The following is a 14,263-nucleotide window of genomic DNA, read 5'->3' as shown; positions in this document are numbered from 1 at the left end:
ACCCCATTCATGTCCAACTGACGAGGCCAGAGACTAGAGAGGCCTAAACTAAGCACAGGCGCAATAACCTCCCCAAAACAGCCTAGTGCTGCATACAAGCCTAACCAATAACCGTGAGGGAATCATAACCATAACAGACGCATTTTAAACAAAACCATGACGCCAGGTGCTCATCGGATATCCAAAAAAAAGGGCATAATATAAGATGAAGTGGGCGAAGGAAAAAATGAATAGATGTTTATCGCCATGTATCCACTGAGGTACCCCGGTTGGCCTTGGCCTTTCGTTCCTCTCGGATCTGCTCGCCAATAATGATGCTGATGAGTCTCCGATGCAGATCAGCTTCTGTCCAATCGATCTGTCCGCTGCCACCATATTGCATGTCAGCCCGAGCAAGCTCGTGGGCAAAGCGATCGATGATGGCAAATTGGATCTCTGTGATGGGTACCCCGTGATGACCATCGGAGGTCCATATCCAATCACCGATGATGGCAGCCCGCCCTGGAGCATCGTAGTATTCAAGGCGCTCAGGGTATCGCTTGGCAACTCGGTAGATACGACGAAGCGCAGCGTAATGCTCGTCGGAGAAGTATCCGAAGACAGCAAGTGGTCGTGGGCCTGGAGACGCCTCATCCTGGTAGTTCACCGGTTCTGCATCCTCGTTCTCCAAGGGATCTTGCGAGACACTCCGCTCAGAAACCGGCACATTCTCCTCCAAGAGGCCTCTAGAATCGATTCTCTCGTGTATTGGGTCATCCTCTTCTTCTATTGTGGGGAAACGATCTTGCTGGATCTGGGGAGATTGAGATGGCGATGGTTGTCTCCAATGGCTCGCGGGTGATTGGCTCGCTTGCTTTGAGAGCGGTTCATCCTGGAGGTGTCCGTCAAGCTCCTTCGCAGATTCAATGCTGGCCATTTCCTCTTCACCTTCCAAGTCAGACGCTTCCTCCGGGATAGTACTGACACTTGAGCTTCGGTCACGGTTGGGAGCTTTCAGCCATTGCGGTGTGAAGCTAGTTATTTTACTGAACCAGGATGATGTTGGTTCCTGCCTATTAAGCGGACGAGATTGTGGGGTGGATGCAGAATGCACGTTGGGTGATCCCGATTGACTGAGAGCGGCATCAGAAACGCTGATGTTGCCATGGTCTTCTTCCGATGGTTCTTGCATAGGCGGGCTTCTTTGTACAGCCTTCGGTGATGCCTTGCCATTGAGGAACGCGTTTTGTGGACTGGGGATCCGTGGATTGGAAGTATCAGGGCTGGACTGGGAGAGAGGTTGTAAACGAATACGTGCTGGCGTGCGCGACACGGGACCCTTCATCACAGAGTTATCGACTGGGGAGTTCTGTGGCTCTGATGGGCGGGCGAGTAAACCCCGAGGCGTACTCGTTCCATTGTAATACCGTGCGCGGTTTGGTGTATCCTCTTCTGCAAGCAAAGCAGACAGATCGACTTTCTGTTCACGGAGCTCGCGAACTTTAGACGGCCCAAAGCGCGCTACATAATCATGTTCTGAAGGAGCGTAAGGTGATGAGCTCAGGTGGTCTTGATCTGCAGAAATCGGAAGGTTGCCCAAAGGACGTGCAAGTGGCTGCGGAGGAGATTGAATATCATCGTCCTTAGAGTGTTGCGAAATATGGCTGTGATCGTTGGCTTCGAGTTGCCAAATATCATCATAACCATCATCCTCATCTTCTTGGGGTTCGGGCTCGGGCTCGACATCTTGGGGCACATCTGCTGGTTCTGGTACGGGCCCAGGCGCGGAACCATTGGGCTCTTCATCGAACCCATTTCCGGTCTCATGTTCAAATCGCCGTTCATATTCAAATCCGATGTCCGCATCATCTTCCGCCGCATTTTCATCGCTATCAATATAAACGACCGACCGTGAGTTTGAAGCCATCTGAGCCTGGCGGCTGACTGATTCTCGTTCAACCTGCCATCGTGCCTCCTGCTGTGCCTTTCGGTGGGACACTGGGCTTTGCTGCAGGGAGGCGCTGAGGTTGGAATGTGACGGTCCATTGTATCTTTTTTGCGTCCCGGTCTCATCTTCGAGCGTCTTTTGGTGGGACATCGGGCTTTGCTGCAGGGAGGTCTTGAATTTGGAATGTAAAGGTCGGGTGTATGCTTCTTGCGTCTCGACCTCGTCTTCGAATGATCGATCACGTTCCCGACGTGTTCTTTGGTGGGACATCGGGCTTCGTCGTAGGGACTTGTTAGATTCGAAATGATATCCATCTTGCCTCTCCTCGTCCTCAAAGGGTTGAGCATGCTCCTGCTCTACTGATTCTTCGTCGTTGAAGTCATTATTATAGTGACGTGCTTCTTGTTCTTCTTGTTCTTCTTGTTCTTCCTGGAGACGTTCCTCCTCGAGACGAGATGCTTCATGATCTGCTGCTTTGGCCGCAGCTTCGTCTTCCTCAGCGAGCATTCGACGCATAGCAAGCTCCTGCCCTAGACCCATAGCAGTTCGGAGTTCTCGCTGGGTCTCAGCGTTGAATGTGCTGAAGACACCCTCCAACCGACGTCTTTTGTGACGAGCATTGCTCTTGCCCGACCACTCGTCTTCTTGAGGCTTAAAGGGACCTTGCAGGGCCAAGCTAAGACGAACAAGTTTGGCCAAGCTGGTCAATGTCCTCTTCTTTGGAACAATTGTTGGTTTAGCGGGAGGCGATGTGGCAGGGAGTTCAGGGTAGGCAATCTCATTCACGTAGTTTACTGATTCCGGCTCAGTCGCATGCGCAGAGTGTTTCTCCGGAATACCAATGCTAGGATTTTCGTATAACCCAGGGCGTAGGGTCGTAGTGACTGGACTGGATGACTTTTGAGTGCGAGAATCACCTCGGAGGTCTTCGATCGTTCCAGGAAGTTTGCGTTTCAACCGGTCCCCGACTTCCTTCGGTTTGGGCCCACCGTTCGTCACAGCACTGGAACCGAATCCATGCTGCTTGGCTGATGGGAGTGTATCAAGTGAGATCATAGTGAACCCTTCACTTTCCATGATAGTGTCAAATTCTTCGTACTCGTCTGCGGGATCTTCAACGGGATCAGCTTCGACATGATGGGGTTCTGCCCTTGGGGGGTGATCCACGTCGGCTTGTTGGGTTTGATTTTCTTCATCGGCCAGCGAAGACGTGGGGGTCGGCGTCGGATATGTGCGCGATTGTGGGCTGGCGGTATTGTGAGAAGAGGCTCGCGATGACAAGATTGCTCTCTCACGTGTAGGTGATGGCATTTTTGAAGGGGTAGAGTGGAGGTTTTCATCATCTAAAAAGTGATGTTCCGTAGCTCCGATGACAGGCGTCTCCAAACTCGTTCGGCCGTACTCACGGCGGAGATTGCCCAAATCTTCCATGACCGGCTCAGTTGGGTCAGGAAGCTCTGCAATTGACATGTCTGAGTTCCCCCAAGAGTCGTCCTCGGAGTCTGCATCCCCCACAAGATTCAAGGGACTGGCGTGCGCATTACTCCCAGCGAAAGAGTCCGTCGGACTGAATCGATGTTGGCCTTGGCCAGAATTGCTGGCGAGAGCATCCGCAGGGCTGAGTCGTTGGTGGCCGGGACTAGTCTCACTAGGCATAGTATCCATGGGACTGTATTCACGTTGGCCTAGACCTGCTTCATTGTTGATGGTGTCCATTGGACGGGATTGCTGTGCTTGACGGGAATCACTATTGGGGATTATATCCATCGGACTAAAGGGATGTTCATGTTCAACAGTCGGCGTTGCCTGATCATCCAGCAGCTGGAAATCCTGTGGTTTGGGTTTGGGCGTGCTCCGTGGTCGGCCTCTTCTGCGTGGCTGAGAGTCAAGTTGTATCCCAGGTGTATGGCCCGGCCCAGGTGTATGACCCGGCCCAGGTGTGTGCCCAGGGCCAGGTGTGTGCCCAGGGCCAGGTGTGTGCCCAGGGCCAGGTGTGTGCCCAGGGCCCGCGAGAAACGGGGACACATTCATATCAGACTTTCGTGGACGCCCTCGCCGCTTCAAGGGCGTTCTCTCCTTCAAGGGACTCCTCTCATCTTTTAATGGTATCATCATTGTCGTGGTCGACGGTTTCAATCGTTTGCGCGACGGGCTACCCCGGTTCTCGTCATCTTCATCTTGTGTCGCTTCGAGAGTGAGTCTGATGCGCCACGGGCTAACATTTCCTTCCTGAACCTTCTCCGGAGAGAGCGACCTCTGCCGACCACCATTAAACCTCATTGTTGGCGACCCCGGGAGTATGACATCGTTGAATTGAATGGAATGCGCGCTTTTCGCGGGACTGAGGCTGACGCGCGGTCGCGGTCGCGGTCGCTTGGCCGGAGTTCGTGATTTGGCTACTATAGGAGACATCCAGCTTTGGCGGCCTGCGAAAGGTTTAATAGGCGATGAGATCAAGTATTGGGCGTCGCCTGGAGGACCCAGAATATCGGGGGAGGAGCTCTGGCTGCGCGACGAGGCCGACATGGCGGACTCATGTGATGGAATCTCGGGAGGCACGCGTGCCGTGCCACCTCAGGGGTGGAAGAGCGCACGTTGAGAAATGCGACCACAAAATAGTGCGGTCTCGTAACTATTCACAGGCTGACTTTATGATACAGAAATAAGAGAGAAAACGCGGGGCAGCCATAAACAAGTCTCCCGATGCGGTACGAAAGAGCGGTCCTCGAGGTGGTTAGGTAAGCAGTCTGTTATTGGACACACGATCTTCTCTTTCTCTTTCTTCTCTTTCTCCTTGATTACATCTTGAAACATATGTGGAGATGTGACAAAATAAACAATTCTAACTATATTTCTTTCGCTTGCCATCGGATCAGTGCTCTACAAATCTTTATCGACGTCATCCAAACTGGGCACTTGCTTCAATGTCACACCGCAAGCTTCGACTACTAGACGCACACATTCCATGACCATTTGCACATCTTCCTTGGAGATCCCCAACCGCCTTGTTCCTCGCATATGCCAGTAGGTCATGCGTGGCATGTCTTGACCCATGACAGCGGGTAAAACTACCATCTCTGTATCCACGTCATCCAAAATCTGGCGGTCCGACAACAGTAACCCATAAGTGATATCAGCAACCCAAAAGCCAAAGTCTGGATGATCTTTGAATAACCCAAACAGCGCGGCGGTGTTATCCGCATATATTGATTTTAACCAATCCATCCCCCGTGCATGATTTGCATCGTCGCATTGCCAGCCTTCTCGAGTGAAGGAACATTCCCCATCTTCCTCGGACATGAATTTGGTGATGCTGATCAGTGCCTCTGCGGGTTTTGGGAGTCCGACAAGAGCAATGTCCTTGAATAACGCCTCGCGCATACGTCGAATCAGGTCCGATCGTGCAGTGGTGGTCGAATATGCATGTTGGTTTATCAGGTACAGGTATAGCTGACCGCAAAGGTGTAATTCTGGCGTCGTCGTAATCGCACTTAACGTTGTCAGATACCACTTTTCACTGGCGATATTCGAGGCTTCGAATTTGGTTTCGATCGTGGCAAAGAGCTCAGACCAACGCGGCTCTGTAGTTGGGTTATTGACATTGGATGTATTCATAGCTCGAGTCCGACTGAGTTCAACGCGTATCTTGTTTGAGATCTGAGATCTTGGAAATAACAACTCTAAGCACTCGGTATGTCGCAGGGTTGACACTGTACGGTGGCAATCCACGGATTTTGGGTCCCTACATGCCGCGCAATCCCATGGTTCGCACAAGTAACGTCGCGTTTATGTTGTCCTATACCTATCAAGGTACGTAGGTATACAAGAGCATGTCTTGGCGAGTCCTCTGACTTTTCCAAGGTTGTCTGGAAGTTGGCTCACTAACAGCCCCAAGCTATCCTCCACATTTGTCTCGATGTGCTGGGCGTGGTTGGTTCGTCTTTTGAACAACCTGGGAATCTGGCAAGGATTCCCGGGAAGAATAGCAATCTAGACACCCATGCCCTTGAATAGCAGCCGCTTTCCTCTTTAGGAAAGATTCGGAACCCGGCAATGGACCCAACTTGATTTAGCATGCCGAAAATCAGGCTAGGAAGGAGTCTAGGAAGCACGTTTGAACGTAAATCCCCCGTTGCGCCATTTCACCTCCAGGGTTGCCTTCAACATGATATAATTCAACTGTCATAAAAGTGGCAAAATCCTTAGCATGGCAACATATATAGCTGGCACTTGATATTCTCACATCCTTTCTTTTTTACAAGCTTTATTATTTATCCAAAGGCTTAACCAGAAATACCAAAACCCCCCGGAACCCCCAACATGTCGACCGAAATTGACCCGAAGAAAATCATCGCAGAGGTGTCCGGTCATGATATTGATCAGTGGGTGCGCACAGCTGCCTTCAAGCCGGAAGTTGAAGAGGCAGGTGGCTCCGTACTATCTCAGGCATTCATATGCGAAAATTGCAACAGTTCACCTAACTCTTATCAGTCCATCCGTGGCCACATTCACCAGGAGCTGACTGGTTGGCTCTTCTTCCGCAAATTGGGTGCCGATTGTTCCCGCAGCAATATCTCCTTACATGGATTCGCACGGTGAGCAAACCTTAGTGTCCATTTTTCGGGGAGTCTCGTGGAATACCTTCGATACTAACACTACCTAGACTCTGGGAGCGCTCGGCGGCAGAGTGCTTGGCTGATTTCAAGTGGCTAGAGAAATACCTTATCGCACGTGGAGGACGTTCGAAGCCTACATCAATTGAAGCTACTACGTTTGAGTGGCCTGACAACCCGATTGAGCCCGTCGGTCCCTGTAAAGAAGCATTCTTCGTGGAGAAGAAGCTGTTGGAGGACCTGGAACGGCTTTGCTCGTTGGCAGACAAATCTGGGGACGCTGCATTGACAGATGCCATTCAAAGCAGATTCATGCACAAGGAGACAAGGCACGTTAAAAGCCTCGGAGACCTCCTACGACAGGTAGTGCGGGTCTCCAAGCAGCCTGGCCTTGGTATCTATCTCCTCGACCGGGAACTACGGGATAGCGATGGTATTGTTCCGTGGGATTGCAACAATGAAACTCTCCAACGGGGTGATGACCCTGCAGAGGTCTAAACTACATGAAACTGCTCGACCACTAGGTAGTCCATGCTCATGGAATTCGTTTCATATGTTGGTAATTGATCGACAAGGCGGGCTGCCCAAAACGAATTGCACATTCTTTGGCATTCTTATTCATAGGAAGGACCTAATAATCTTCCCATGCTATAGACAGTCTTACTGTCGAAGAGAGCAGAATACCTAGAGGCTATAAAGAGCACACGAACATTAATTCTCGCCGTTCATACTAGAGCATGCGCCTATAGTTGTACTCTCTGGATTCGTCGATGGCGAACATAAAGTCCAGGTTCATTTGACATTGAATATCCTTTTCTACGTTTGAAGAGTGAAAACCTACGTCATCCTGACATGTGTGCCACGGTGATATGGTCAGATCTCTCACAGGCAGCGTCTGAATGTGGCTCTAATTTTCTCCTATTGCGTGCTGCCACCAGACCGATGAATCTCTTGAGCCCACTTTCAGACCCTTTCGGCTCTGCACTAGCGAGGGCGTATCCAGGATAAGGTACATTCGCCGTGGATGCAGCATACTAATGCAGTATTTCATCCAAGGAGATCCATCTCCCTTGTCTTTAGTAGTAACCATTGATTCGGCATCTTGGCAGGGTGAGAACCTGGCGGTCATTGAGGGGGTGGCTAGCAGTGTCACTAGGTATTCCTTGGTTGAGACGCTCATATGAAGCTCTTCTTTAGTACCTGTCGTACCAAAACTGACGCTCTATAACAGGTTGAAGTATATGTTACATCATAATGACCGTCACGGGAATGACACTGTACAAGGTATAGTTATATATTTAACGAGACCCCAATAACTATTCACTATAATCAATACAAGCAAATTACTGCTTATCTATTTAATCTATCTTTCTCAAAGAGATCAACATAATGAGCGACAACGAAATTGCAGACAAACACGGCAATATTATCCATCAAGGCGATTATGTCGCTACCAGAATTCGCGGCGGAACCCACGAAGGAAATGTTAGTAAATGGATCCATATCACGGAGAGCCTAGGTTCCATTTAATGGGTTTAGTGAGCGGAAATGTGCTAATGGAGCGTTATATGTAGGTGGAAGAAATTATCACAGACCAGCAACGAGCGGATGAACTAAACGTGAGAAACCCACCAAAGGTGAGTCGAATGATACTATTCTAGTACTACACTAGTCTTCTCATACCAAGTGCGTTATCTTGCATAGGTTTTCTTCGAGAACAAGAACGGTAAAATGGTGGCACATAATCCTGGAACATTGGAGGTCGAGAACGACACAACCGAATGAAGCAGTCAGTATGCCTTCAAATTGAGTAGCTTGAAGGGCGCTGGATTCCGCATCTAGTGCGTCAGGCTTATCATAGCTGGTCAATATTGTTGAACGGAATGATGATCAATGTGAGATCTGGTAGTATTCTACAGCAAAGTCAAAGCTGATTTAGGTGTCTGACTCTGTGTGTTTTTGTATGCTAAAACAGATAATTATAATATAAATGTCCATGTGACAGTGGAAACGGGCATTTTATAATAAGTCAGACTGTCTGAAATTAATGTTGGGATTTTAGTTAGCTGTTGGGGACTTACCGGTAAGCATATATGACAATGGCGGAGGATATTTCTCCTTGGGAAACCGGCCCTCGGCGAAACTCAATGAAAGTCTCTACATAGTATTCATAAGGGGGTACCTAAAAAGCACTCCTAGAATCGAAGCCGCGCTGAAATTCACAGAAACATGGGAATCCTTTCAACTTAGGACCAGTGGGTATTCACGGTCAACGCAGCTCCGTACGCCCGACTCCGAAGACGAGCCACAGCCCTGTACCCCCTTCGACTCCATTGTGGAGCTTGGTATAATAGCATTGGGGTCGATCTTCAGAACATATCTAGATAAGGTCGACCGTTCAAATAAGCTAGCCCCACTTTATGGCGTCAGTATCAGAAGGCAACAGACGTAATCTGACGCAATATTTCCCCCACTGCACAAGTCAATTATAGTAGGGTTTTAGTCTTCATTGGATGCGTCATCTAAAAAAGCGTGGAGATCTCAGCTTATATCCATAAGCGCCATAAATGGTTAGCATCATAATACTATATATACTGCATGTACCCAAAACCCTATTCCTTAGTCCACATTCCTTAGCGAACTGGTGACTATCAGACCCGAATTACCTTCACGCTATTATGTGGCTAGCCGCTCGATTCGGAAATTGAGATTACAGTGACAGCCTTTCTGAGATACTTATCGACATTCCAGTTTCTCTGGGTATCCCAACCTCCATGTCTGATAACTTGACACTGGTAGTGGTTGGGGATGAGGGCGTGGGGAAATCAGCGCTTGCAGTGCGGGTTTGTCATGTACTTTCCATCATATCCGAGAATATGCTAATTTCGACCATAGTTTTGTCTAGACCAATTCGCCGAGGGCTTCGAACCAACGCTGGATGATTCATATCGCACGCGAATGGTGGTTGACAATAGGCCTTGCATCCTCGAGATTATAGACACAGCGGGGCGTGGTGAATATGCTGCGCTCCGTGAAGATTACATTCGCGATGGGGACGCATTTATTATTGCATACAGCATCACCTCCCGGGAGTCCTTCTCTCACGTTCGAGCGTACTACAACAATATCAGACAAGTGAAAAAGGACATGGAGGTGGAACATACTTTAAAGCTGTCGCCCTCCAAGCGCCCGATTCGTTCGCCCATCATCCTAGTGGGTACTAAGACTGATGTGCAAGCTCAGCGTGAAGTTTCCTACAAGGAAGGACGGATGTTATCGAAGTCGCTAGAATGCTGGTTTTACGAAACATCACCTAAGTGTGGCTCAGATGTAGAGAGGGCATTCAGTGATGTTATTAGACGCTTTCGGCAAGAGAATCTTCCCGGTTATCCCAAACCTCCAGCGTCGAAGCGATCAAGGAAGGGTCAACATAGACGGAAGGTCCATGACCCACGCAGGTGCATCGTTTCATAAATAGTATAACTCTGTTTCATGAAGTCAGGTACCAGTAACCGCAGTCATAAAGAGTTTCGATGGGCAATTAGTCTGGACACGACCATTTAGCGTTGCGGCTCTATGAACGCGTAAACCAATATGAAACCCTAAAGTTTCTCATCAATCCTTTGCTACATCACTCAAAGAGACTTAGGAGTTGATGATGGTTCACTATCATTAGGCAATCAGACTCCGGAAGACTTGTAAATATCAAACAAAAAGAAATTCCTGTGATATAGATGATAAGCAACTAATAATTGGGGCCAGGTACTTTCGTAGGGTGGGGTTATGACGACGGTTGCCTGACCCCCCTTTCAAAACCTGGCTTCTCGCACTCAAGACCGACAAACGGAAGCACCAAAAATGTACATGTTACGCGTTTGCCAAATTCCCATCGTGGTTTTCGGCTTTCTCGCTCTTGGATGAAACACTCGCTGACACTATGTAGGTCCACACCATCGACCATTGACCGGCTGCGGCAACTGAGCGGCTTGATTGACCAGATTCGCAAAATAGGCGGGGTGCCAGGCGTTTCGATTGGAGTCCTTGACCATGGAGAGAATTTGTGGACCGAAAACTTTGGGTTCCGCGACGAATCCAAAACATCGCTTCCGGACGCAAACACCCAGTACGGAATCGGACATATCACCATGTCAATGGTAGCTGCTGGTGTTGGGAAACTCGTGGATGATGGAAAGCTTCAGTGGACAACTCTGTTGAGAGAAATCATACCCGAGATCGTCCATACCCATGCCACATGGACCTACACATCCACAATAGCTGATATCCTAGCGCATCGCTGTGGCTTGGATGAAGCAATTGCAACATTATTAGCTGACGGTGAAATTGGCGACATACGGCTTCCCCTCGAGGCGAGTTTGAAAACTGTTGATCGCATCCCGCACCCACTTCCGCACCGTGAGAGCTGGCTGATGTGTCCGTGGGGATACACAATCGCTTCACACATAATCGAGCTTGTATCCCAGCAGCAACTTCACAAGTATCTCCAAGATCAAGTGTTCCAGCCACTGGGGATGACTTGTACCACTTTACGGCCATCGTTTGAAGGGGGCAATAACATCGCTGAGCCACATGCTTCACTAAGCAATGGGGAGGCTTGTCCATTGGCATTTCAACCCAGGTACTCCTTTTCTTCGTTCGAAGCTTCCCGCGGAGCCTATTCAACAGTGAATGATCTTCTCTTATGGGCCAAGGAAACATTGGCTGCCAGCCAAAACACGAAGACACCTTCCAACGCAGTATTGAGACAAATCCCGCAGATCCTCAGCAACCATATTGCAATGAAAAATCCATCGTTGTTGGAACGATCGTATGGATTTGGCTGGGCCAGAGCTCAGCTTCCTGGGATCGTGGGCCTTCTCGGTGGAAACTCATTACTCTGGGAAATGTCCGAGCAGCCTGTCCTCGGGGCTGGAAACCAGTCTAGGCTCGTGATTTATCATCAAGGCGGAGGGCCGGGCTACTCTTCATTCCTCGCCCTCTTTCCTGAGACACAGTCGGCCGTTGTTGTTCTCATGAACACCACGGCGACGAGCGATGCAGCTGATTGGATCGGACGGCTCGTAATCGAGGGTCTCTTTGACTTTGCGAAACCCACCGATTATGTGGATCTCGCGGAAGAAGGTAAAAGACGAACACTCGAGCGGTACGCTACACTGCATAAACGATTGACCGAGGAGCGGATCCAAGGAGCACCACCACTGCCCCTTGAATGCTACGTCGGCAAGTACAAAAACGAGGACTATAAGTACATGCTGGAAGTCACTCTGAACCTAGAGTCGCAGAGCGACCTTATGATTTCCTTCCGGCCCGGCTCGCAGAGATACCCTCTCCGTCACTATCACGACCACGTCTTTGAGTGGAGTATGAGCTTCGACGAAACCAGGAAGAGTGGGAGGTATGACATCGTAGATCCTTCATACTTTAGGATTCGGTTCGAAATCTATCCCGACAACCGGGCGTCTCGGATAATCTGGAATATTCACGACGCGTCAGTTCCGGATGGACTAACATTTGAGTGGAAAGACGAATGTCTTGCGGAAGCATGGCGTGCAGTACATGCCGGTATGAACCACCTCATTTCAAACATGACTTATGATTCACTACTTACTTGAGGATGAACGGCTATTTAGACATAGTGTCCGCCAAGCATTTGCAGTAAATCCACTGGAAGAGTGCCGTATTTAGTTTGTGAGGGATTTCTTGAGCCAGGGTGATCTACTTGACATTGAAGATAGTAGGTACGGTGTAGGGGAACGCGTGACATATTAGACATAGTGTCTTGTTCTCGAATGAACTGACAGTCCTTGTAGGAGGAGACCGACAACCCTTTGATAAGTTGGAAGTACGGACGGGCTGCCGAAAGGGTCCCTTGAAAGATTGCCCAGCTCCAGCGGTGGGTCTAAGTTTATTCAACTCGCTTCCAATGCAGTGTGCGGCAGAGCCATTCTTAAGCTGGCCGAGAAACGGCGCGGCTTTGCTTGTTTCTTCCAATGGATTGTTGATCTTTTGGATTGGTGAGGTTTGATGATAATGAATAAAGAAACGTCTTTTCCGGGATTGTTTTGAAGATAATGGTTATCTAGTTTAAGAAATCAATAGGGCGTACCTGGGAACCTGGACTGGGCAGTTACCAGTTTTCCCAAAAAGGAAATCGCAAGGGCTCAATCGGTGCCAAGCTTTTCTCGGAACCTTATATCACTGACGTCATGTCCTTAGATACTAGGTAAGGAACGTGCCCAGGTGCAGAATATCTGGGTAAACATCACTCTGGACCGCTCTATATTGTGAATTGACAAACAGAAGTGCGCTACCAAGAACGGAAACCAACAGGGCGTATCGTATCAAATGGAAACTCCGGGTGACTCCGAGAAAAGATTGGAAATGGAGTGGTTTGCCCCACATTAACGGTTCCCGTTAAAAAGACGCAGACACCCAATTTTGACTTCCCTTGATTCTCTCATATTAGAATATTTACCTATCAGCAACGCAACCGACTCTTGAAATGACAAACCCCCCAGAACGACTTCAGTCTCCCGAGAATCGGTCTCGCTTGATTAGACACTTTGAACAAAGGTATAAACTTGTCTTATTCAATCGAGTGATAGGGGTCTGACAGCTTGCAGTTCGATCGAGAACCACAATGAAGCATGGGATAGACTTTGGGAGACTGATAACAGCGACATGTGGGACAGAGGGAAGCCCTCACCTGCATTGGTTGACCTCCTGGAGCAAAGGGAGGACATCTTGAGCCCAATTGCAGCTAACGGCCGGAGGAAGAAGATTCTCGTACCCGTAAGAGGTCTTTTTTTTTATTTCCCACAAATCAAGGAAACTTACTATACGTAGGGATGTGGAAAAGGCTACGATGTGGTTATGCTTGCTCTGCATGGATTCGATGCCGTTGGGCTCGAGATCTCAGCCAAGGGAGTCTCTACTGCCGAGGAGTATGCGCAGAAGGAAATTCAAGCACCACAGGCATACAACTTCGGGTCTGCTTCGGCAAATAAGTTTGAAAGAGGTTCTGTGTCTTTCATTCAGGGTGACTTCTTCCACTCAGACTGCACCAAGGGGGAGAAGTTCGACGTAATTTATGACTACACTGTAAGTCATTGGACCTGTAGACGTCTGCACACAAGCTAACTCAAAGCAGTTCCTTTGTGCTCTCCATCCGACTATGCGTGCTCAGTGGGCCTCGCGTATGGCTGACCTGGTGCTTTCGGGTGGCCTTCTGGTTTGTCTGGAATTCCCTCTCTTCAAAGAAATCAGTTATCCAGGCCCACCATGGCCCTTGCAAGGCGTGCACTGGAACTTGCTGGCTGAGGGCGGTGATGGAATCCTATATCCTCCTAAACAAGACAAACAAGTGGGAACAGGTTCTTTCGAGAGGAAGTGGTATATCAAACCCGAGAGGTCCTACGAGAGTGGACAGGGTACCGACATGTTGAGCATCTACGCAAGGAAGTAAACCCAAAACGGTTAGAAATAGGCCCTTTGAGTGTCGCATCAATATAAGCCATTCCGCCCACTGAATATGTAATACTTGGAGTAAGACCGTGAGCCTATCCAATATAGAAAAGTCGGGAAGGGGCTAGTCCGTGCGAAGTGCGAGCATGAGACGCTAAGTTTTCTGTGACGTTCGCTGCTCAATGCTGGGTACATATGTACCGGATAATGCCTGGCACTCGAGATCTTTCCCTTTCCGTTT

General features: G+C 49.2%; 7 protein-coding genes across 7 annotated transcripts; 5 read left to right on the top strand and 2 right to left on the bottom strand.

The window, feature by feature from the left end:
• Nucleotides 1–238: 238 nt before the first annotated feature.
• N7525_002610 (putative AT DNA binding protein) lies at nt 239–4,453 on the bottom strand (the record flags this gene model as incomplete). The annotated part of the gene is made up of 1 exon (XM_002559787.2): nt 239–4,453. The coding sequence occupies one exon, from the start codon at nt 4,451–4,453 to the stop codon at nt 239–241; it is 4,215 nt and encodes a 1,404-aa protein (XP_002559833.2).
• Nucleotides 4,454–4,807: 354 nt separating this feature from the next.
• N7525_002609 (uncharacterized protein) lies at nt 4,808–5,542 on the bottom strand (the record flags this gene model as incomplete). The annotated part of the gene is made up of 1 exon (XM_002559788.1): nt 4,808–5,542. One exon carries the CDS (start codon nt 5,540–5,542, stop codon nt 4,808–4,810), a length of 735 nt encoding a protein of 244 aa, XP_002559834.1.
• A 705-nt stretch (nt 5,543–6,247) lies between these two features.
• On the top strand, nt 6,248–7,038 carry N7525_002608 (uncharacterized protein; the record flags this gene model as incomplete). The annotated part of the gene is made up of 3 exons (XM_061212382.1): nt 6,248–6,361; nt 6,419–6,522; nt 6,591–7,038. 3 exons carry the CDS (start codon nt 6,248–6,250, stop codon nt 7,036–7,038), a joined length of 666 nt encoding a protein of 221 aa, XP_061069403.1.
• An 891-nt stretch (nt 7,039–7,929) lies between these two features.
• N7525_002607 (hypervirulence associated TUDOR domain-containing protein) lies at nt 7,930–8,325 on the top strand (the record flags this gene model as incomplete). Its single annotated transcript, XM_061212381.1, has 3 exons — nt 7,930–8,025; nt 8,115–8,177; nt 8,245–8,325. 3 exons carry the CDS (start codon nt 7,930–7,932, stop codon nt 8,323–8,325), a joined length of 240 nt encoding a protein of 79 aa, XP_061069402.1.
• A 989-nt stretch (nt 8,326–9,314) lies between these two features.
• On the top strand, nt 9,315–10,014 carry N7525_002606 (uncharacterized protein; the record flags this gene model as incomplete). The annotated part of the gene is made up of 2 exons (XM_002559791.1): nt 9,315–9,383; nt 9,436–10,014. The coding sequence occupies 2 exons, from the start codon at nt 9,315–9,317 to the stop codon at nt 10,012–10,014; spliced, it is 648 nt and encodes a 215-aa protein (XP_002559837.1).
• A 443-nt stretch (nt 10,015–10,457) lies between these two features.
• On the top strand, nt 10,458–12,170 carry N7525_002605 (uncharacterized protein; the record flags this gene model as incomplete). Its single annotated transcript, XM_002559792.1, has 1 exon — nt 10,458–12,170. One exon carries the CDS (start codon nt 10,458–10,460, stop codon nt 12,168–12,170), a length of 1,713 nt encoding a protein of 570 aa, XP_002559838.1.
• Nucleotides 12,171–13,060: 890 nt separating this feature from the next.
• Nucleotides 13,061–14,023, top strand: N7525_002604 (uncharacterized protein; the record flags this gene model as incomplete). The annotated part of the gene is made up of 4 exons (XM_002559793.2): nt 13,061–13,131; nt 13,182–13,350; nt 13,405–13,659; nt 13,709–14,023. The coding sequence occupies 4 exons, from the start codon at nt 13,061–13,063 to the stop codon at nt 14,021–14,023; spliced, it is 810 nt and encodes a 269-aa protein (XP_002559839.2).
• Between the last annotated feature and the right edge of the window lie 240 nt (nt 14,024–14,263).

This window comes from Penicillium rubens, assembly GCF_028828025.1.
Source record: "Penicillium rubens strain IBT 27055 chromosome Unknown utg000002l_segment0_segment0, whole genome shotgun sequence".
NCBI classification, from domain to species: Eukaryota; Fungi; Ascomycota; class Eurotiomycetes; order Eurotiales; family Aspergillaceae; genus Penicillium; species Penicillium rubens.
The sequence above is the reverse complement of the archived record's forward strand: the minus strand, read 5'-3'. Positions and strand labels throughout refer to the sequence as shown.